Source organism: Eptatretus burgeri, chromosome 11, assembly GCF_056783735.1.
Source record: "Eptatretus burgeri isolate ZD-2024b chromosome 11, Ebu_testis_v1, whole genome shotgun sequence".
NCBI classification, from domain to species: domain Eukaryota; kingdom Metazoa; phylum Chordata; class Myxini; order Myxiniformes; family Myxinidae; genus Eptatretus; species Eptatretus burgeri.
This window is the reverse complement of record NC_140971.1, coordinates 54779219-54804121: the sequence shown is the minus strand read 5'-3', so window position 1 is coordinate 54804121 and position 24903 is coordinate 54779219. Positions and strand designations below refer to the sequence as shown.

The 24903-nt window shown below is 40.3% G+C and overlaps 1 protein-coding gene across 3 annotated transcripts in view; it reads left to right on the top strand.

Moving 5' to 3' along the window:
* Positions 1-22675, top strand: part of ATP2C1 (ATPase secretory pathway Ca2+ transporting 1) — a 219100-nt gene extending 196425 nt beyond the window's left edge. For all 3 annotated transcript variants that reach the window (XM_085846471.1, XM_085846473.1, XM_085846472.1), the window contains exons 22-27: positions 2902-2970; positions 8438-8554; positions 9971-10118; positions 17241-17336; positions 17662-17803; positions 21871-22675. In XM_085846471.1, the coding sequence (XP_085702597.1) occupies positions 2902-2970; positions 8438-8554; positions 9971-10118; positions 17241-17336; positions 17662-17803; positions 21871-21998 (700 nt within the window). In that variant the 3' untranslated portion in view covers positions 21999-22675. The remainder of the gene's footprint in view (positions 1-2901; positions 2971-8437; positions 8555-9970; positions 10119-17240; positions 17337-17661; positions 17804-21870) is intronic.
* The last annotated feature ends 2228 nt before the right edge of the window (positions 22676-24903 follow it).

Sequence of the window (24903 nt, the reverse complement as noted above, 5' to 3'; positions counted from 1 at the left end):
TGTTCTACATTTATCAAAGTTAAAATATTGCAACAGGATTGATGTTGGTCCTGATGGACTTGGACCCAATCACACTCGAGATAAACTCCACATATTGGCCTTGAGCATGATGTGAAGTTTGGCCTGGTGGCTGGTTAACCTTAATTTTATTTGCTTGCCAGTGACTTGCTTATCCCAGACACCAACGGCTGTCACTTACGCTAACTCTAACAGATCACAAACACGTGCAGGAGAGAAAATGAGACAACAAAAGGGGGAAGAAAACAAAGAAATGTGTAGGAGGGCTAGGTTTTCCCTTAGCCCAAGACTGGAGGCTGGCTCTACATGGTCTGTGCTGAAAAGGTTTGTCCTACTCACACGAGCAAGCTGATGAGGGTCACTTCGAGCTCCACCACATGACAGGTCATGCTGCGGGCAGCATGTAGAATCGGAGGTGAGCGAGAAGGTGTTTAGAATGAGCTGCACTCCGACTGCAAGAATAACTTGCTTTCTGAATCCCCGATTTGTGAGTGGCAGAAGACGCAACTCTCATTGCAATGGAGAACCCAGACTGACTCTTGTTGGAACAATTATGTCAGCCTTTTTATGGACTCTGGCACGTGACATCATCCTGCCTGCTGAATAATGCTGAGGGCCATGCCAAATGATCCCCTGAATTCAATCAGCAGCCGGCTCCCGAGCAACACGACATCATGCCAGGCCCTACTTCCCGCCTGAGGAATCATGCACCATCGCATGAGGCACTATTAGTTTACACGACATATGAACGGTGTAGCTAAAAGGAACATGATGAGTAAATGATTATTAATCTTGCCAGAGGAGAAGCTGTTGCATTTGGGTCCATGAGTTTCAAGACAAAAAACGTTTTTTTGCCAAGTATGTTGATCAGTTCGGTAAGTTTGCTACTTGCGAAAATTGAAGATTTTTCAAGTATATTGATTGGTCGCGTGTGTTATTGGCTGCTCTTGGAGCACCCTTATTCTGGACATTTCCATCTGTCTGTCTGTCCGCGAAACTTTGGTCAAGCCTAGGGGCTTAACCACTCAACCGATTCCAATAAAATTTGGTAGGTAGGACCAATATTTCTGGGAATTGTGTGCTTTCGAATATGGGACCCCGGGCCCGAGCAACGCCATAGCAACGGCCCTTTAAAGTGGTCAAAAAAAATCGAATTTTTTTTTAAAAAAAAAGCGAAAAATCGAAGCTTAGAGTTCTGTGTGCAATCTATCTGGCTCCCTTCATGCCAACTTGCAGCCACAACAAAAAATATTTGTAGGAGGAGATAGGTTTTGGGCGAGTACATGTCGAACATTTCAGAAACGTTTAATTGCGAATATCTCAAAGAGAAAGAGTCTGATTTTGATGAACCTTGGGTGAAATGTGTACAATGTGGCTAGCATGTACACAAAAATGAATGGTTGCTATGCACACCTCCGTTACTTAGCAACAGCTAAAATAATTTATCGTACATCGTACACTTATTGTGGACTGTACAAAAAAAACAATACCTCCGAGGGACCTGTTTTTTGTGCCCAAGGAGAATGTCTTACAGCATCATATAAAAAAATAAAATCTTTAGCGAATATATAAATGGAATTACCAGGGCTGCCATTTGTTAGTCTCTTTGGAAACATGCCTGAAATCTCACAAGGTGGGTTTCTGGGCGCAAACGAAGAGGGCTGTGATAATCATATTTATTTTGCTATATTGATTGATTGCATGTACATGAATAGCGGCTTGTCGCGTCGGCCAGCTTTCCATCTAGAGCGAGCAGCCATGTCGCCTACCGGCTTGTTTGTTTGTTAGTCTCTGTTTGTCCGTACAGAACGTGAGTATGTGTATGAATTACATTCGACCCAAAGACCCCTAAAATCCCGACTGAACTTTTACAAGACCATGAAGGCCCCTACAACTCTTTAGACCACAAAAACCCCAAGACCCTTTGAGATCGCAAAGATCCTTCATAACTCGAAGAACCCGAAGAGCCTTTAAGACCCTGAGGATCCGAAAGAGCCCTCAGACCCCCAAGACTCTCGAGATCCCTAAAACCGTTTGGACCTCAAAGATACTTTGGACCCCTAAAATCCTCATGATCATTCAGATACTTTTTTCGAATCCCAAGACCCTGTAGACCAAATAGACCCAGTTACACCCTTTAAAACCCTTAGTGCATAGACCCTTTTGATCATCTTCGACCCTTTATAACCCTGAAGTTCTTTACACTCCTTTCTACCCTTTAGTCCTTTCGACCTTCAGACCTTTCAGACCATTTAATACCCTGAAGACCACTTTGATCTTTAGACCCTTTTTATACGTTTTAGGACCCTTTAGACTGCTTCAGACAATCCTGACCCTTTAGATCTAAAATTACACCCTTGAGATCACTTCACCCTTTTGAGACCCTTCAATACTTTATACTATTTGACACTTCAGACCCATTTCGACACTTCAGACCCATTTCGACACTTTAGACCCATTTCGACACTTTAAACCCATTTCGACCCTTCAGACCCATTTAGACCCATTTAGGCCTTTTCAGACCTTTTCAGACCGTTTCCATCTTTCAACCTTGAGACCTTCAGATCTTCAAACCATTTAACCTTTCCAACTTTTCAGACCTTTGACCTTTACACATTTACCATTGGACCATTTTGAACTTTCATTTGCATTCACCAACCTTTCACAAAGTACATCCTTCCATTCATTTGCCACACAAAATACACCACACAAAACAAGTCCTGGCAAGGGTTTACAATCTCTGATTGCTCTTTCTTGTTGTCGATCTTTTCAGGGTGTTGTGTAGAATCCCCACTATTTCTTAAACTTTTCATTGTAGTATGCAACACACACAATGCCTGTTTTCAGTCAAATTTTCCTTCTTTCATGGTCTTTTCCTTGCAGGTCTGCAATTGCAGAGGGAAAATGCATCTTTTACAACATAAAGAACTTTGTGAGGTTCCAGCTCAGCACGTATGTATAAATCGTTTTTTCCATAATCTCATCATCCATTATGTCACTGATGTCAAAATAGTTGATAACTCCTTTTTGTTCATATGGCAAAACTCTGCTATCAGAAGATATACTGTATATACATACATATATATATATATATATATATATATATATATATATATATATATATATATATATATATATATATATATATATATATATATATATATATATATATATATATATATATATATATATGCATATATATATATATATATATATATATATATATATATATATATATATATATATATATATATATATATTGTTACGGTTCTTGGAACTGTATGCATACAAGACATACAGTTGTCTCGATATGTTTATGTTATATTATTTTTGATATATGTATGTACGTGTTATATATTATATATATGTATATATATATATATGTATATATATATATATGTATACAGATATATATATGTATACAGATATATATGTATACAGATATATATGTATACAGATTTTTTTTTTTTTTTTTTGTATACCTTGGTCGAGGCTCGTATGAGAGCTAACACACAACTCACAGCAAGGAGGCATGAGACAAGAGGGGCGGGAGTGGAAGGGACAAAACAGTGGGGAACAGACACATTAGGTGAACTGTGGAAGGGAGAGGGATGGGGATGGGACGGGGAACATGGCGAAGAGAAGATGGACATTTCAGGGACTTTCAGGAAGGAAAGCAGGAGAAATGAAGGAAGTGGGCTTGGGTGGATTATCGGGGGTAGAAAAGATCGAGGATTTGGATGGGGGAAGATAAGAGGTGGTGGTGAACAGCTGTTTTGAAAGCCTGGAGGGAAGAATGGGAAAGAATAGAGTGAGGAAGTTTATTCCAAAGGCGGGAAAAAAGAGGAATGAAAGAGTGAAGATGAGCAGTGATTCGTGATTTTGGTAGTTTTACCAGAAGGGGGTTGTTGGCGGACCTTGAGCGCCCTGTGGAAATGTGGTGGGGACAAATCACAGAGAGAGCAGGGGGGGCAAGGCTGGAGAGGAGTCGGTAGAAGACAGAAAGACCACCGACCAACCTGCGGTGATTGAGTGAGAGGCCCAAAGACTCAGCTTCATTGCGGGAGATGCCGATGATCTTGAATGCCCTGGTTTCGACAGCGTGAAGCCGAGAAAGGTGGGAGGCAGGAGCACCAGCCCAGAGGGGAGAGCAGTACTCCATTCTTCTTCCAGAGGATTGTTGAGAAAGTGGATGGGGGGGTTTTGTAAACGGTCCTTTCGAAGAGACATAGTGAGAGTGTGAGATTTGTCTGGATTGAAAGACATGTTCCACGTGTTGGACCAGTTTGTGATTTTATCCAGATCTGCAGTGAGCGAAGAAGCTGCTGCTTGCCGGTCTGAGGGATGACAGATGGTACGGCAGAGGGTGGAGTCGTCGGCAAAGAGAAATAGAGGATTTTCCAGAGAGTCCGAGAGATCATTGATGAAAACCAGAAAAAGAACAGGGCCCAGAACGCTACCTTGAGGAACTCCAGCCTGCACAGGAAGAGGGGATGAAAGAACTCCATTTAGGGCCACACGTTGACTGCGACAGGAGAGGAAGTCTGCGAGCCATGAGTGGAGATGGCCTTGAATACCATGGGAAGAGAGTTTGGTGAGTAGGGCAGGGTGCCAGACTGTGTCAAAAGCACGTGATATGTCCAGGGATACGGCTCGGATTTCCTGTCTGGCATTGAGGACCTCCATCCATTGATGGGAGAGCAGAAGCAGCATATCCAGGGTAGAGTGACCTGGTCTGAAACCAAATTGATGATTGGAAATCAAGCCATTGGAGAAGAGGAAGGATTTCATATCTGAGGCGATGTTGGATTCCATCACCTTGCTGATGATTGGGAGAAGGCTGATTGGTCTGTAGTTACAGGGATCTGTTTTTGCACCTTTTTTATGCAGGGCAGTGATGTTAGCAGATTTCCTAGCAGATGGCAGATGACCTTGGGCAAATGAGAGGGTGAATAGAACAGAGAGAGGGTGAGCAAGAGCAGAAGAGCAGGCTTTGAGGACACGTGGGCTGATGCCGTCTGGACCGGTTGCAGAATCTGACTCGAGGTTTGAAAGCAAGCTCTCCACCTTGTCAGGAGAAAAGGATACAGAGTCCAGGGACAGTTGGGTGCGACTGGGTAAAGTGGGTAGAGATAGTGATGGGTTTAGGACACAAGATTTAGCTGCAAACACCGAGTTTAGACATTCAGCTTTATCACGTGTGGAATCAGCAGTGCGGCCATTTGAGGTAAGGGAGGGGATGGAGGGGGAACATACACCAGAAACAGATTTGATTAAACGCCACCAGGATTTTGAGGAGGGAGAGAGGTTTGAGAGTTCAGACTTGAGATGAGAAAGATGTTGTTTTCTGGCTCTCCTGAGGGTAGATACACACTTGTTCCGAGCTTTGTGGAAAGAACTGAGATTGCCCTCAGTTGGGTTTGCTTTCCATGAGGCAAAGGCAAGTTGTTTCAGGACAACTGCCTCGCCACAAGCTTCAGTAAACCAAGGGCGGGAGGAAGGGTAAGACAACTGAACACGAGAGGGGATAAATCTGTGAATATATGTATACAGATATATATGTATGTGTGTGTGTATATATATATATATATATATATATATATATATATATATATATATATATATATATATATATATATATATATATATATATATATATCCTGGTGTTGGCGCAGTGGTTCGGGCAGCAGCTTGGGATCCAAAAGGTCCTGAGTTCAAGCCCCGTTGAGCCACTGAATTAATACACCAGGGGGTTGACTCAGCCTGTCATCCTTCCGAGGTCGGCGAAGTGAGTACCAGTGTACTGGGCCGGTGTATACCCCGGTTAAAATAGGTGTACCATATCCCTGTGTCGTAAGAGGTGACCAGGGTTGCGTCAGGAAGGGCATCCGGCGTAAAAAAAACATGTGCCAAATCACTATGCGGATCATACGGATGATCCGCTGTGGCGACCCCTCACGGGAGCAGCCTAAAGAAGAAGAAGAAGATATATATATATATATATATATATATATATATATATATATATATATATATATATATATATATATATATATATATATATATATATATATATATATATATATATACATATACATACATACATACACTGATGAGCGAAAACATTATGACCACTGACAGGTGAAGTGAATAACATTGATTATCTTGTTGCATTGGCACCTGGCAAGGGGTGGGATATATTGGGCAGCAAGTGAACAGTCAGTTCTTGAAGTTGATGTGTTGGATGCAGGATAAATGGGCAGGATAAAGACTTGAGTGACTTTGACAAGGGCCAAATTGTTATTGCCAGACGATTGGGTCAGAGCATCTCTGAAATGCCAAGGCTTGTGGGATGCTTCCGGTCAGCAGTGGTGAATACCTACCGACAGTGGTCCAAGGAGGGACAAACCACAAACCGGCGACAGGGTGTTGGGCGCCCAAGGTTCATCGATGCGCGAGGGCAACGAAGGCTATCCTGTCTGGTCCGAACCGACAGAAGGTCTACTGTGGCCCAAGTCACAGAAAATTTTAATGGTGGTCACGGGAGGAATGTGTCACAATCCACAGTGCATCGCAACCTGCTGCGGAGCCGCAGACTGGTCAGAGTGCCCATGATGACCCCTGTCCACAATCGAAAGCACCTACAATGGGCACGTGAGCGTCGGAACTGGACTTTGGAGCAGTGGAAGAGGGTTACCTGGTCCGATGAGTCCCGTTTTCTTTTGTATCACGTGGATATCCGTGTACCTGTGCACCGTTTACCTGCGAAGTGATGGCACCAGGATGCACTGTGGGAAGACGACAAGCCGGTGAAGGGAGTGTGATGCTCTCGGCAATGTTCTGCTGGGAAACCCTGGGTCCGGCCATTCATGTGGACGTCAATTTGACATGTGTCACGTACCGAAACATCGTTGAAGACCAGGTACATCCCTTCATGGCAATGGTATTCCCTGATGGCAGTGGCCTCTTTCAGCAGGATAATGCGCTCTGCCAGACTGCACAAATTGTTCGGGAATGGTTTGAGGAACATGATGAAGTGTTCACGGTGTTGCCCTGGCCTCCAAATTCTCAAGATCCCAATCCGATTAATCCTCTGTGGGATGTGCTGGACCGACAAGTCTGATCCACGGCGGCTCCACTTCGCAACTTACAGGACTTGAAGGATCTGCTGCAAACGTTTTGGTGCCAGATACCACAGGACACCTTCAGGGGGTCTTGTAGAGTCCATATCTTGGCGGGACGGCACTGTTTTGGCAGCACACGGAGGACCAACAGCATATTAGGCAAGTGGTCATAATGTTTTGGCTCATCCATGTTTCTATGGATGTATACTTATATTTGTTTTTATGTATCTTCTTCTTTTTCTTTCGGCTGCTCCCATTAGGGGTCGCCACAGCGGATCATCCGTATGATCCGCATAGTGATTTGGCACATGTTTTACGCCGGATTCCCTTCCTGACGCAACCCTGGTCACCTCTTACGACACAGGGATATGGTACACCTATTTTAACCGGGGTATACACCGGCCCAGTATACTGGTACTCATTTCGCCGACCTCAGAAGGATGACAGGCTGAGTCAACCCCCTGGTGTATTAATTCAGTGGCTCAACAGGGCTTGAACTCAGGACCTCTTGGATCCCAAGCCGCTGCCCTAACCACTGCGCCAACACCAGGCTCATATTTGTTTTTATGTATATATATATATATATATATATATATATATATATATATTTATATTTATATTTATATATATATATATATATATATATTTATACATGTATGTATATGTATATATATATGTATACATGTATGTATATATGTATATATATATATGTATATGTGTATGTATATATGTACATATATATATATATATATATATATATATGTATATATATATATATATACATATATATATATATATATATATGTATATGTATATATATATATGTGTATATATATATATACATATACATATATATATATATACATATACATATACATATATATACACATATACATATACATATATATATATATATACATATACATATATATATATATATATATATATATATATATATATATATATATATATACATATACATATATATATATATATATATATATATATATATATATATATATCTATATATATATACATACATCTATACATATATATATATATATATATATATATATATATATATATATATATATATATATATATATATATATTGATATATATTGATCCTTCATGTCTCACACAAAAAAGTGGAAAATCTGAAGCCATGTGTGCCCTGATTTTCCTGAACATTTCTTCAAATCCAATTTTTGTTAATCAAATAGGTCGAGTGCATGTTTTCGTTTTATAGCCAGCATTCATGTGTTCTATCTTTCTTGGTCTGTGTGCCCCCACAGGAGCATTGCAGCATTGACATTGATAACGATCGCAACTCTTATGAATCTTCCTAACCCCCTTAATGCCATGCAAATCCTGTGGATAAACATTATTATGGATGGGCCTCCTGCACAGAGGTGAGAGAAGCACCAATGGTATTTTGACTTGCGAATTTGGACACTAATAGGAGTTTGACCCATTCTTTCTTTTTGACACAGACATTTACAACTTGCATTATTCATTCAGGGAAGGCGTATGTGATTTTTTTTTTTTTGTTTCTTGAAAATTTGGAAAACTGGAATTTGTAGTTTTGTTGGTTTTGCCGTCGTCGTGTTTTTATTTATATTTTTTCTTTTTTATTAATTTTTGTTGTGGCTTCTTAAAAGGGAAGTCCCACTATGTTCAGCTTTCTTTTTGTTTGTCTGTTGAACTGCTATTCATTACAAATGGTGCAATATACCTCAACACTTATTTGCTTTCTCCATGATACATCAACAAAAAAGCACCAATAACTAAATATACAATCATGATTTGAATTGATTACGCATTTATGGGACCACAGGAGCAGCAGGAGGCTTGTAGACCCATCTTTCTCCCTCCATCTACTTGTACGGAAGCGAGATTTCCTCTCAACAGATATTCCACTCGTTTGCGTTCACAGAGTACCTTGCTTGCCGAATATGTAATGATGTTTATGCAAATTGAATCAAATAAATTATTGATCGGTTTGTGTTCTTTTTGTTCCATTTTTGAGGTGGCAATGCCCCCCTTGCCTACCTCTGCCAATATTTTTCACTGGCCAAACCGGACCAGTCAGTTGGAGCCTTTACTTGCCCATGGATATTATTTCTAACCTTGGGCCAGCAGACCAGTGCTGATATCCAACCCTTGGTAATTATGGTTGTATGCCAGTAAAGGCCCAATTAATGTGTTCAACATCAATTTGGGTTTCGGTAAACAAACTGCCTTCTAATGAGTATGCAATGGTGCAGTATTTTGGAATACTGTACATCATTTTTGGAAGTGCCACAGCTGTTCAAACTTCATTTGCTTTTTCATCTCAAACAACTTTCATATGTTGCTTTCAAACATTACTCCATTGGAAAAATCGAGTAAAGTGATACAAATCAACACTCGATAGCGACTTTGGTGAGGCACACCTTCTAACAATGCAGGCAAACCGTTTAATTATGTCTTGCATTTGCAAAATCGTCTTGCATTACCAAAACAAAATATTTAACTCTCCATGAGAAAATATCATGAAAAAGCAATCAAGCGTCATACATAAAATCAAAATTGAAACTGAATGATTATTTATGACATTATCCACATTTTTGAGCTACCTTTTGCATCACTAACATTTTTAATTGATGAAAACACTTTTATATGAATCTTGAGATTTGAATTGAGCTTGATATATATATATATATATATATATATATATATATATATATATATATATATATATATATATATATATATATATATTTGCATTGCCAAAAGCTTCTGATTATGTTTTTGAAACCATATATCACACATCATTTCATTTACAGCTTGGGAGTTGAGCCTGTTGACAAGGACATTATATTGCGCCCCCCACGAAATGTCAAGGAGAGCATCTTGACGAGGAGTCTTGTGGGAAAGATCCTCGTGTCATCTTTTATCATTGTTTCAGGAACGCTTTTCGTCTTCTGGAGGGAGGTATATTTCTCGTCATTTTGTCTTGTATCTGATTTTTTTCGCTCACCGAAGGAGAGGGTGATGCATCTGTGTCTGTTTGTTTGTTTGTCCGCACAGAACTTTCGTGTTTTTCTCCCCAACCGCTTGTCAGATTGAGACAACATTTTCACTCCAGGAGTGACTTCTCATGTAGAATGCTTTAATGATACGGTAATTACGACGTCATTGGTCACATGACGTGGCAGCCATGTTGGAAAAAACAAAAAAACTTTCGACCTCTCTAACTCTGAAACTGCACCAAGGAAAAAATTTAAACTTGGCACATGGCAAGTACTCCTCATGGGGAATAAGTGTGATTGTATTTTTTGATGACATCATAGGTGCCTTCATTATAACATCATAATTGCATATGTATAATGCTACATCTGATCAGTATGAAAATTGTTGAGTGTCATCTTGGGATAAAATGGGCCACAGAAAATAACTTGGCATGATCGGTCACATGATTCGGCAGCTATATTGTTTTTAAACAAGGACAAATGTGTCCAAGAGCAGCGTCTTAAAGGTTTTGTCGGCTTAAAAAAAAACAAAACAACAACTTCCGATATTTCGTCACGTGCCTTGATTAATCCAATAGCGAGACCCGTCATACTGTATTTATGTATTTACGAAATATTATGTATTTACGAAGTAAATAATGTATTTACGAAATTACAATATATTAAATGGAATAATCTTTAAATAGTAACGTGAACTTTTCGAAACTTTAAAGCAAATGTCCGAATATATTTAAAAGTTCATGATAGATGCTCTCAAAAGGCACCCTTAATGCGAGGATGTGTACTAGTGCTTTGTATTTAAGGAGATCCGGATCGTGTATATAAAGGAGCCAAGTCCTAATATAAAGGTTTTGTTTTCACAAGAAGAAGAACAAGAAGAAGAACAACGCCGAGCTCTCTATGAGCAGCGTTCGCTATGAGAGACTGCTAAAAATAAACCTTTAAAGATCTTCTCTGAAGTGGCTGAACAGATTGAGGTGAAACTTTGCAAGTATGATCGCCTATCTATGAGGAACAAAAGGTTCACAAATATGACATCATAGGTCACATGGTTTGGCAGCCATATTTTATTTCCCCTAAAACCTATAAAAAAATCTTCTCCAGAATGGCTGGACAGATCGAGGGGAAACTTCACACAAATGTTCCCCAAGCCTTGGGTGTACAAGTTTATGAAGGAATAATTGATAGGTCACATGGTTTGACAGCCATATTGGATTGAAGCCATAATATATTAAATAATGTTTTCTCTGGAACCATTTAATCAATCAATCGACGTGAAACTTCACAATTATGATCGAGTATTGATGGAGAATACGTGTTTTTAATTTCAACTTGATCGGACACATGGTCTAGCAGCCGGAATTTTTGATTTTTTGATCTGGGTCCTGTTTTTTGTTTTTTTGGAGTAAGGTTCACTTGGCTGTGCCTGGATGGGTTTGAGGGTAGAGGGGTAGCAGAATCTTATCCAGGTTCCTCCTGATGACCTCATCTATGGTTTTTGCTTGTTTGGGTTTCTTCTAATTACTCCTAATTACTCCTTATTAATTATTCTAATTACTCCATGCCTGGTGTTGGCTTAATGGTTAGGGTAGTGGGCTTCAAATCCTGCTCAGCTGTTGAATTAATACCAGTTGGGGTTAACTCGGCCTGTCATCTTTCCGAGGTCGGCGAAATAAGTGCCAGCATGCTGGTATACTGTCGGAGTGGCGACCCATCCAGGATTGTGCCCAATCGCCAAGGAGACTGCTTAAGCAGCACCAATGATCTGCACAGAGTATGGTCCCAATCTCCTCCTCCTAATTACTCCAATGCAAGACTGTACCTATTTGGTCTTGCATTTGATTTGAATTGAATTTATTTTAATCCCATTCTGAATTCAATTGAATAATAATAATAAAAAAAACGTTTTGGGTCAGGGTTAGGTGTCCCATCAAAGCGGGACGTCTTGGTACCTGGTCATCACTGCCAGCAGTTACAAAGTGGCAGTTCTAATTTTGTCTCTTTTTATTGCATAACACACCAGTACACAAACACCACAAAACACAAGTCCTGGCAAGGGTCTGCAATCTCTGATTGCTCTTTTTCTTGTTTTTCTTTTGTTTTGTTTTTCAGTATTTTGTTGACTGAAGTTTTTATTTTTTCAGGAACTACATTTTCAGTATTTTCTCAAATGAAGCTAAAAATAATTAAATTTCACAGTTGGTCATGTGGTTGAAACAGTGTTACGTGCATGGGGAAGGGTGGGAGAGCCTCCGGTTGTGTACAAGTGATTATATAGAAAAACTGCCAATGTCTTCATGCTGTTCATTTCATTTTGGCAGTGTGGGGCTACATGGCTATGCATCTGAGGTCAGATATATATCATAGTCCCGCTGCTTCTCATGCCGCAAGCCTGAGTTTATCTTGAATCTAATTCCCCCTCTCCTTATAATTACCATTTCCCTGAATTCCAAATGTCCTATAAAGTCTCACCATTCTCTGAGCATGCCTGCATTGGCAGAGATTATTTCCAAAGGTTGTCAAAACACACAAGGCTGAGCGAGCTGGATTCCACCCACGGCTGAAATATATAAGTTACACTGTGAGTGCAAGAACAGGGAGTTGGCACTCGGTGTTTCAGTTGGTAGAATTCTGCTGGACAGTCATAGTGACCTTCTGTGAGTCAGTAGTAGATTTATTAAGCGTTACCATTGGAGATAGTCTTGGAGACGAGAACTGGCTGAGTTACAGGAACAATGAGAACTACTATTATCTTCTGGCAATATACTCATGCAGTGAGCTCCCCACTGTGTCCCCATTGGGTCCCGTTTCCCATCCGCATTACCTGTTGACCAACCACGAGGAGCGACATAATGTTTGGGAGTTGAGCATTTCGACCTCCCGTTATCTCCCATTTTATTTTTCTCTGCCCCCAGCTTGACGGTTGATTTGTTATTTTGCATATCCTGTCATTCTGACGATCACTTTTTGTTTTTAGGCTTGCAGCAATAGATTTTTCGTAATAATTTAAGTACATGTTCTGTTTTCTTGTTGGGGCTGCACCTCAGTTTTATGCTCTCATTGTCCATTGAGTGTGGTTCATGAATTGTTCATTATGAGACACCTGCTCTGATGGGAGCAGCAGGGAAGGGCAACTTTAAGTTGGAGGTGGCCATCCCAACTTTGTGGAATATTCCCATGCACACCTATATTAAAAACACCAAATTGTAACACATTTCTTCCCACAAACAAACAAACAAACAGGTATGTTTCAATGCATCCACCCCCATATATATGATGATTAAAGTTTTAATTATACTACAACACAGAGAATTGGCTTATTTTAGAATTGTTTGCATAACTTCTGAGAGTTTAATTTATTTTTTAGCAGTAAAATCCAGTTTTCAAGTTGCTCTCTCCAGCGGTACAGTAATGCACGAGCAGGTATGATGATTCACCCACTTTCATCATGTAAAAGTAAAAATTTAAGTTGGAGGTAGCCATCCCAACTGAGTAGAACGTTTCCAGCACACCCAGAGTTCAACAACCACTTTTCAACTTATTTTATCCAGTAGTTTAGAAGTGCATGGAATACAGAGCATGTATGTAAGTTGGCCAATTCATTTTCAGTTCTATAAGGTTTTCATTCAGAGATATTATAATGTGCTTCATTATAAACTGCTGGGACTTGTAATACACTCTCCCCACTTGGAGTGGTACTACACGATACACATTTACATGGAAAATTTGTGTCATCTCCCCCTCTCGAACCGGCACGATTATGATTGTTTGATTTAATTATTTTTAAGCGCCCAAAACATTTCCATGCTCACGCCGACGAGTACAGCCAACAAATTTAAACTCATTCCCTACAGCAGTTTAGGAGTGCGTGCGTGCGCACACACACGCACATGTACACGCACACATGCACTACGATTACATATTATTATCAACATCATTCCTGGGGATGATAAACTTCTTGTAAATCAAAATTGCATGTGGACATTTTCTCTTCCTGCCATCGACCTGCTAGAAAAACCGAAGCTATTACAAACATTCGGGAATTAACATTTCCCTGTGTGTGATTCCAAATTCGGCAAATCACTGTTCCCCTTTCGTGGGGCCATGCTTGACATGCCCAGGGCAGTGAGCAAAACATTTGCGCACCCCGTACACGTGACCATGGTCTTTGTGGTTTCAGGATGTTTGAGACAAATCTATTTAAAACGCACAAAGAGACGAGGCCAGCGGTCATGTGCGGAATTCAAATCACAAAAGTTCACTTTTGAAATTGCATATTTGTTATATCACAGCCTGCATTTGGTGAACACTATTCAGGCCTAAATTTGTTTGCAGTGAAATTTGTTCAGCCAATTGCTTTCCTTGAGGTGAATGTCTTAACTATTACAGAGTTCATTTCATTGATATACTTGATGTGTTAATGCCTTTTATCCTAGCTAACCATGTGCATTCATTTTGGGTTAAACAGTGTATTGAAAACGTCTCATCAAAGACCCACTTGCTGCTGGGAAATGTGTGACTAATCCACCATTGTTAAAAATGTGACTCATCCACGGCTGGCAAAATTGTTATAATACCAAGAAACAGACCCTCCGCTGGGGAAAATGCATGCCGCGTCTAAAAATTACAGAGAAAAGGGATAACACCTTTGGCGCATCACTGATGCAGGACCATGCCATCATGGTTGAGAGTAAAGACTATAACATGAGGTTTTGATGCACTTTATGTGGCTAAAAACGAACCTTTATCCAGCAGACATTGCAACACAAATCTGTGTGAACCTAATCAACGAAACATGTATGTGAGGAAACATGTTCTGTGTCTGCAACCATGCATTATATAATTAACATTAATCCTATCCAATTTTCACTCATGTAATAGTCTGGAATTAGCAATACCGAAGCAACACCTAAGCAGCATTTCGAAGTGTCTCATAATCCACTTTGTCATTATTACTTTGTTTAAAGACCATTTCGTTTGATGGAATTAATCCATTTGGTAGTAACACTACCAAGACTGAACCTTGCAATGACAGGCCACTCAGCTTTCTCCCTGTTCAAGGGAATACTGATTGAATTGATCACGTTTACAGACCTCAAGTCTCATCTCTGATCATCAGTTTTGATTCAATCCTGATTAAGCGGCACTGGGGATGCTGCTTCTGCTTTTAGCAACCATTTGTGTCAGAGAAAACGAAAGGTGCAACGCATCTGTCAGATTCGGCATTACAATTACATAAAACGGTGCGACAGAAACATGCCTTTAATTCCACGTAATTAAAACCAAACCTACAAGTCGGAAATGAGTTTGAGACATTGATGAGAGCAATCTGCATTATTTGTACTTTTATCGGTGAAAATGAAAGGTCGAACAAACCTGCTGCTGCTTAATATGCAGTGGTGAAAGTTGAAACTGCTGTCTCATTGTACACACAGGCCAAGGTGAAAAACACTTGCCACAGCTTTTGTAGGCTTCTTCTAATGATGTTGTTGAGGTTTTGCTGCATCTGCCATTCAGTGTGACAAGGGACTGGCAGCGTGTCCTGTACAAGGGATAATGGGAAAGGGCTTGGGACATGGTGACTTCACTGTCCATGACAGGCTGTGCAACTTGAGGGAACGAGTGGAGAAAGTTTGGCAACAGGGAGACATTTCACCTGCCTTGTTAAAGGAAGGATTTAGGCGGGTAATGGAAGCACTTTAGCTGTTGCAGTTGTTGTAGCATGGAAACCTGTTGCATTGTGAATGAGGCAGAAGTGTACTCACAAGCAAATGACAAGCCCCCTGTGGTTTGCTCCAAAGCCAATACAGATTGCATTAGTTTTTATGATTGCACCAGAATCTGCCATAGTGTGAATAAAATGACAGTTGTCAGCAACATTACTTATTATACGAGTAATAGATGTCCACAATCATCCTTGACCATGTTATGGAACGTCAGCCGAGACCCTTGTGGAAATGACGTGAAAAAGGACTCTACTGAAAGTACCCGTCAACACAAAGTTCAGGATATTTCAGTGCTCATTATCTTCTACATTGTCTATTGTGCCACATCAGCAGTAATTGTACCACACCGCTGACACACCACATATGATGGAGATTAGAGATGGTGTCAGCCTAATTTTCTTGAGCTGAGAAAAGCTTTCAAACAAATGGAGCCCAAGCTCATGCTTCTTCCTGGTAAGTCGTTTCCTGTGAATTCCAGGAAAATAGATTTAGGATTCCTGCCTTTTCCCGTTTTTTTTCTTTTCGGTTAGGGCTCGAAATGTTTTAGCTCGAACCATCTCCAGTGGCAAGTGTAGATGTGCTTGCGCTTGTGTAGTGTGCTCTGTGCATCTCCTTTCGTAACGCAAAGGAAAGACTCATCAACTTGAATTTTATGGCCTTCAAAGCCATCCCACAACCAAGTTGACAAATAAGAAATGTGTGCAATACAATGGTAAAAGCTGGTTTCATGCAAAATTTAATGATGATTAGATGGAAAATGCGGCCAGCATTACGAAAAAAATCCGTTTTCTGCAGGCATTGGTGTTTCACGTAGCAGGAATAAACGGCCTCAACCAAGCTTCATTCGGCCTCGACCAAGCTTCGTTCGGCCTCGACCAAGCTTCGTCCGGCCTCCACCTCGCTTCGTTCGGCCTCGACCAAGCTTCGTCCGGCCTCCACCAAGCTTCGTCCGGCCTCCACCAAGCTTCGTTCGGCCTCGACCTAGCTTCGTTCGGCCTCGACCTAGCTTCGTTCGGCCTCGACCTAGCTTCGTTCGGCCTTGACCTAGCTTCATTTGGCCTCGACCTAGCTTCGTTCATCCTCGACCTAGCTTCGTTCGGCCTCGACCTAGCTTCGTTCATCCTCGACCTAGCTTCGTTCAGCCTCGACCGAATAATGCATATTTCTTTACGAGAAAAACTTCCTGGAGTTGGTGGTTTATTTGGTTAAAAACCCATGTGTGGATGTGGTTCTTGGCACCATTACCTGAAATTTATTTTCTTCTGATGTACGATTTGTATTTATTTGTTTTTTGTTTTTCTTTGTTTTTTGCACAAAATCGAGCGATTTAAAATAACGATCTGTCATTTATTTTTCAGTTGCAGGACAACATGATCACTCCACGAGATACAACCATGACCTTCACTTGCTTTGTCTTCTTTGACATGTTCAATGCATTGAGCTCACGTTCGCAGGTATATTCCATACCACAGTTATTTCATGTTGTATTTCAGAGCTGCATGTTTGTTTCCATTTCATGAGGGGAGAGAAAAAATAAATTGACATTTGTACTTGGTTTATTGAAAACTCAAGCTTTCAATTGCTTACTGGCAAATGAAAATACTGCAACAAAATCTCTTCCTTGTCCTTCACAACCAGCTCGACTATTAGCACATTTATTATTTTTTATATTTTTGCATCATTTTCACAAGTTCAGAATCTGTTTGAAAACAGGTTCTTTTGGAGTTGATATTTTCAGTATTTCCTGTGTTTTTGTTGGTGTTGTTTGTTTTTCTACAGTCAAAGTCCGTTTTTGAAATTGGTTTTTTGAGCAACCACATGTTCTGCTATGCTGTTGGTGCCTCCATCATGGGTCAGCTGGCAGTGATATACTTCCCCCCACTGCAGAAGGTTTTCCAAACAGAGGAACTTGGCTTGATGGGTGAGTGAAAGACTACATCTGAACATGTTTTTCAAATAATTTCAAAGCTCATGGAATAGCTGACAAAAGAGGAAGATAGGTCAACAACACAAAATGGGGGCAAAGAAAACAATTGGACAAGGGACACACAACAAAGGTGGAATAACGTAATGGGATTATAAAATGTGACGAAACAGGTGGATAGAAAAAGAGATATCGCTTCACAAATCACAGGTCATGGCTTAAAAGAGATATCACAGGTCATGGCTTAAATGTTCCAACCCTGCAATCTTAAATTATTGGAAGGAGGAATGTGATTAGATAAGAAGCCACTCCACAGTCGAGAGAAGAGTGGGACAGGAGGGGTTGTGAACAGCATGCCATGTTTGATGAGAACAAGATATGGCTTGCTGGAGGAGCATGTGCAGTCTTTGCTGGCTTAAGCGGAATGAAAGCTCTGAGATGAAGGTAGCGAGAGACAACAGATGAAGCAGTTGAGGACTGCAAAGCCACTAACTTGCCCTATAGCAGAAGTAAAAGTAGAACCCGCATCCTCAACCTCTTACCAAAATGCAATAACCCTCAGTGCTTTGTACTCCACGGCCTCTCCTTATCAAAATCCTTTCTGTTTCCCTGTTCTCATCATCTTTTCCAATTGAGGCTGGATGGAGGCACTCCAGCCTTAACAGGGAGAGGAGATGAAAGGATTCTGTTTGAGTGCCACATGTTGGCTATGAGAGTTGAAGAAGTCAGTAAGCCATTTGAGTAGTTGTCTTTGGATGCCATAGGCAGAGAGTTTGGAGAGCAAGGCAGGATGGCAGACTGTATCAAAAGCATGAGATATGTCCAGAGAGATAGCACTGATCTCCTGTCTGACATTGAGGGCCTCCATCCATTGTTGGGTGAGTAGAAGCGGCATGTTCAAGGTGGAGTGACCTGGTTTGAAACCAAATTGATGATCTGAGATGAGGTTGTTGGAGAAAAGGAAAGATTTCATATCTACTCTGATTATGGATTCCATGACCTTTCTGATGATTGGAAGTAAGCTGATAGATCTGTCGTTCAGGGGATCAGTTTTTGCACCTTTTTTTTGTAATGCAGTGACGTTGGCAGATTTTTAAACAGATGGAAGATGACCGAGCACAAATGACAGGGTGATAAGGGCAGAGAGAGGATGTGCAAGAACAGCAGAGCAGGTTTTTAGGACACGTGAGCTGATGCTGTCTGGTTCAGTAGCAGAGTCAGAGTCGAGGATTGAAAGAATCTTCTCCACCTTCTCAGGTGCAAAAGACACAGAGTCCAGGAGCAGTTGGGTATGGCAGGAAAGCATGAGTACCGAAAGTGAGAAGTTGGGGACACTATTTTGAAGCAAACACAGAATTGAGGCATTCGGCCTTCTCACGAGCCGAGTCGGCTGTGGTGCCATTTGAATAGAGGGAAGAGATGGAAGGGGAGCATAGACCAGCGAATGACTTAACAATGCACCACCAGGTTTTAGAGGAGGGAGACAGGTTTGAAAGGTCATTATTGAGGTTGGACAGATGTTGTTTTCTGGCTCTTCTGAAAGTGGACACACACTTGTTGTGGACTTTTTAGAATGCACTAAGATTGCCTTCGTTTGTTCGGATTAGCCTTCCAGGAAGAGAAGGCAAATTGTTTCAGAGTAACTGCCTCACCACAGGATTCAGTGTACCATAGGAGGGGGTGGGTGGGGGTGGGGGGGTGGTGGGAAGGGTAGGATAATTATTCCCGTGCTTTCGAAGAAATGCGGAAATATTGTGATTGTCTCGTCCATCCGTCCATCCATCTGTCTTACCCTGTAACTCCTCCTATACCGTTTGAAATAGGAACTTGAAACTTTGGGACATAGTATATATATATATATATATATATATATATATATATATATATATATATATATATATATATATATATATATATATATATATATATATATATATATATATATATATATATATATATATATATATATGGAAGTGCACAACACTTTCGGATTTTTGATATGACCCCTCAGGGCCGGGCCAGAGGGGTTGGGGTCATGGGGTCGATTTCTATTTTTAAGTGTATTTACCATTGTACATGGTAAATTCTTTAATAAAGAACTTACTTATGTGGCCCCCATGAGTGACAAACAGTCACAGGTTTTACTGTATTTATCTAATTGATCATGAATAATTATTCCCGCGCTTTCGAAGAAAAGCGGGAATATTGTGATTGTCTCTGCCATCCGTCTGTACGTCCGTACGTCCGTCTGTCTTACCCTGTAACTCCTCCTACACCGTTTGAAATAGGAACTTGAAACTTTGGGACATAGTAGATATATGTATGGGGAAGTGCACATGTATTTTTGATATGACCCCAAGGGGTCGGGCCAGAGGAGTTGGGGTCATGGCGGTCGATTTTTTTTTTTTATTTTTTTAGTGTATTTACCATTGTACATAGTAAATTATTTTATAAAGAACTTACTTATGTGGCCCCCATGAGTGACAAACAGTCACAGGTTTTATTGTATCTAATTGATTATGAATAATTATAAGTAATATTATACACAGTTCATTCCTCTGATTAAATTGATGCACAGTTCTATTTTGCTGGACAGTGTTAAATTAATGTTTCATGAAATGTTGACATGCTTGCAATGACTTCTGATTTAGTAAACATAGTAAGTCTTTGGTCATAAAGCACATCAAAAAGAAAAGAATAGTCAATCCATTTTGCAAGATAAAATTTCACCTCGCGTTAATGGGACAAAGCAGTGCGCGCGGGAATATGGGATGGTGTGCCATCGACAACGTAGTTCTAGTTGAAGATAAGATGGGATGAATCTGTACATGAGAAAGCAAGTTTCTTTGGAAGAATTCCGAGGTTGCATTAACATCAGGGCAGAAGATATTAGAGACCAGTCCTGAAGAGAGATGGCTGCTTCCAGTCCCTGCCAATCTGCTGGCGTGAAATGCCAGACTCGCCAGCATTCAGGCATCTCTCTGAGAATAGCCAGAAATGTTTACTTCCACACCACATGATCAGATGAACCAATTGGAGTAAAAGAAGAGCACGAGACATTTATGGGAACGTTTGTCATCACCAAGTCCAGGAGGGAGGATTTGCCATTGGGAGAAATCTATGTTGAAAAGTTCACAGATTGAGTCAGTCCCATGGAGTCACAGATGTTCTTTGCTGAAGTGCCATGGCTGGTGAGAGGGGTACCAACACCCAGCCGATTTTCAGGGTGACAATTGAAATTGCCACATGTGAAGAAGAGAGAGTTGGGATGAGTGGTTAAAAGTTCATCCAACTGCTCTCATCACTGGGCTGGTTCCCTCACCATCACACCTCCTGTATTTATTCTGGATAGTGTGCAATCCAAAGCTCTTAAAAATGGTCATCTTCAGGAAGAAAGCAGCACAGGGCCTGTCTGTTACTGCTCTCATCATTCACAAACACGTTGACTACTGTCTTATGCCATCCCTCCTCAGGTTTTGCATCCTCAACTCTTCCGCCTCTTTCTAGTCCCTCCAGGCTACACACATTGTTCTAGAAATCCGCTCCTTGTGAAACCCCCAAAACCCATTCTTGCCATTCACCTTATCCCTTTGTTCTTCTCTTTCATGCTTGTGAAACCCCCTTCTTCATTCTGTGCATTCCCTGCACTTTTCTTTCCAGGGCTTCAAGTTGTCGGTACGCCACCACCTCAGGTTATCCTCCATGATATTTTATATCATTCCGACCTTTCACTATGTCGATGTGTTTCCTTCCCTTCTCTATCTCTTGCTTTCTTTCTCTCTCCCAACCTGTTCACACCTGCACTTTTTGCATCCATGTGCTATCCCACTTCCTCGATTCTGCCATTTCTCTTCTTTGAGCCTGCATCCAAAAATACTCACACAAAAGAAAATTCATATCATCAAAATGGCACAGTAAATGTCTGTTTGTTTGTTTTTTCTACTTTTAACCATTTGTGTTCATAAATAATTTGACAGAATTATCATCAAAATGAAATGTGATGTTTCACATTTCGATCCATTTAACCTTTTTGTGGTGTGTTGTGTGTCCGGCTCTTTTGCTAGATCTTTTATTTCTCATGCTGCTCACATCAACAGTGTGGATTGCATCAGAAATTCTCAAGATGTTGGAGAGAAGGCAAATTGCAGCTCCACTCTCTCCAAAAAGAGAACAATACTTGGAAGAGGTTTAACTTTTGTGCTGCCTTCAGAAACCACAAGCGTTCGTCCATCTTATTTACAGTCTCAGTGAAAATCATTGTTATATATTGTCACACGTTCTGATTCATATTTCACAACAATCTGTTTCTGTATTATACACTGTCAAACTATTTAATGATTATGCAAGTAGCTATTGCTATCCTCACCACCTCCCCCCTCTCCCCCAATCCCATCCCTACGAAGTTTAATTTGATATCGCGTGCAAGTTGACTATGGTCATCACACTTGCTATCACAAAACTTACTTGTGTTTCACAAACTAACTATGCCCATTACATATTTATTTATGTCAGACATAGCATCATGATCACTATTTCTTTTTCTTCTGAATTTAGGTTGTCAAAGGAAACTATCATGTTGTTCAACATTTTCTTACATGGCTAATGTTATTGTATGTTTGTTGTTCAGTTTCACTCGTCCCTAAAGAGCAAGTTTTTTGCTATTGCTTGACTCGCATGTAGTTTTCAATTATTCTCTCACATTCTCAAGAGTCTTGATTCTTTGTTATATATCTCACCTGATTTTGTAATTGCATTTTATGGAAGCAACAAGACAGAAGAGAATAACAAAAGGGTTTTTCTTTTATTTTGCTGTCAGAAAGGGGGCTATGTTTGTATGTGTAAGTAAAATTTGTCTGATGAAAAAGTGCAGTTCTGTTTTGTGTCTCAGTGCATTGATTGGTTCCTTGGCTTCATGGAGGTATGTATATGTGTGTGTGTGTGTGTGTGTGTGTGTGTGTGTGTGTGTGTGTGTGTGTGTGTGTGTGTGTGTGTGTGTGTGTGTGTGTGTGTGTGTGTGTGTCATTGTGTCTTCTCTATAACTCCAAAACCATGAAACCAATCCACCCAAAACTTTGCATGCACATTAAGGGGATGCTGAGGGAGTAAAAAAAAAAAACTGGGTATTTGGTATACTTAAACACACCTTTTGAAGATAATTAACTCTTGTCGTCATGAAAAAAACAAAAACGGGCTTATCCTTGGTCAGCCTGCATTCACCTCGCAGGAATCTTAATCCGCCCTTTTGTTTCAGCCGAATCAAAAATGCCTTGCCTTGGAACAACCTGCACAGGCCTCTGGTGTATATTTGAAAACTGAACATGTCTTCTATTATCAAATGAAGGTTCCATTTTGAGGAAACAAAGGTACATTTTGATTACAACTCGTGCAGAAAAAACGAGGTAATGCATGCTTTGTTCGAAACTATCACGGCGGCGGTCTAATATACAACGTCCAATGAAGGTACGTTCCCATAATACAGAGGAAAGAAAATAATGGTGTTTAATATATATATATATATATATATATATATATATATATATATATATATATATATATATATATTTTAACTTTTGTTTTTCACCTAATTTTTAAAGACTTATAAACAAACTGATGGACATGTAATTCACATATTATGTGAAGTAAATAAACATTAGAGGTGACAAAAATCGTCTTGGTAGTGAAATGCCTGTGTACATAATTGGTCGGGATGCCGGAGAAAGTCCCAAGAGATATTTATTATGTACACGTACACTTTAAAGAGGTTATGTACATGTACACTTTAAAGTTATATGAAATGTACAAGTACACTTTCGTACACTCAATATCACCACTGAGTTTATGTACATTTAAAAAACAAAACTCGTTAAAAACCAAACAACAGTGTTTTCATTCCAACGAAAAGTCATGATTAATATTTGAAGTCTTTAATGAAATGTTTTTTTTTTTAATGTTCTTTTGTCGGCGTTTTGTATGTGCAGTGTGCATGTCGAGATATCCAGGGGTGTGTTCCGTTACCAAGCAGCTAGCTAGTGCTTGCCAAGCCAGCCTTTCCTTTTCAGTGGTTTTGAATGGAGTGCTTGCGTGAATGTTTAAGCCACTTGGTGAGCGCTCTACAAGAAACTTGGTCACCGAACACATCACAGATTAATTACATGGTGATGAAGATAAACATCTATACTGTGACTTATTTCGGCCATATCGATGAATTTGTCCCTCAGGGGATAGATTTTGTCATGACACGAGGCAAGTTAGTGGTTGGTAGGAATCAAAAGCGGGTTTTATTACCTTCACCACCGAAGGTGGAGGAGGTTATGTTTTCACCCCTTTCTTGTCTGTTCCTTGCAAAATCGAAGATTTTTCAAGTTTATTGGTTAATCGATTTGGTTATTGGGTCGCCAAAATAGGTGACCCTTATTGTCAGTAATTCTGTCTGTCTGTTTGGATGTTTGTTCGTTTGTCATCAGCATAATTGGTAGTAAATGTGGGCGGATTTTGACCAAACTCGGGTGGTAGGTACATCTTATGACCGAGCGCTTTGGAAATTGTGATGGTTGCTAGGGACGCTTTGGTTCCCTAGCAACAACCAAAAAACCTTCAAAATCTGTACCGTTCACACGAAATCGATTCCGAAAGCCATTATCCCACGTAGAGTAATGAAATTTGGCACGAATGATCTATAGGTGATGCTCTATCAAATGTATTCCGTTTTTTTGTGGTATATGGAATACTTTACCTGCAGCACCCCCTACAATTAGGGTATGCGCGAAAATTGGCGAAAATTGAAGGCCCCCTAGCGACCAGGTGAGTGCATCGATACGAATGAAACTGCAGGTTCATGGTACTCAATGAGTACTACAACTTTGCCTCAGGACATATTGACCAATTTTGCTTAGGTCAGGGGTCAAAGGCAAATTAGTGCGAAAATCGATAATATGCGAGAGCTGGAGGTGCCTTTGCGCCAAATGCAACTACTCCTAGGGTTATGGTCGGATGGTCATGAAAATTCACAATAATCATCTGGAATGCATTGTGCACAAACGATCGAGCCAGATTTTCGATTTATATCTTTGTTCACCCATAGCACCCCCTCGAACTTT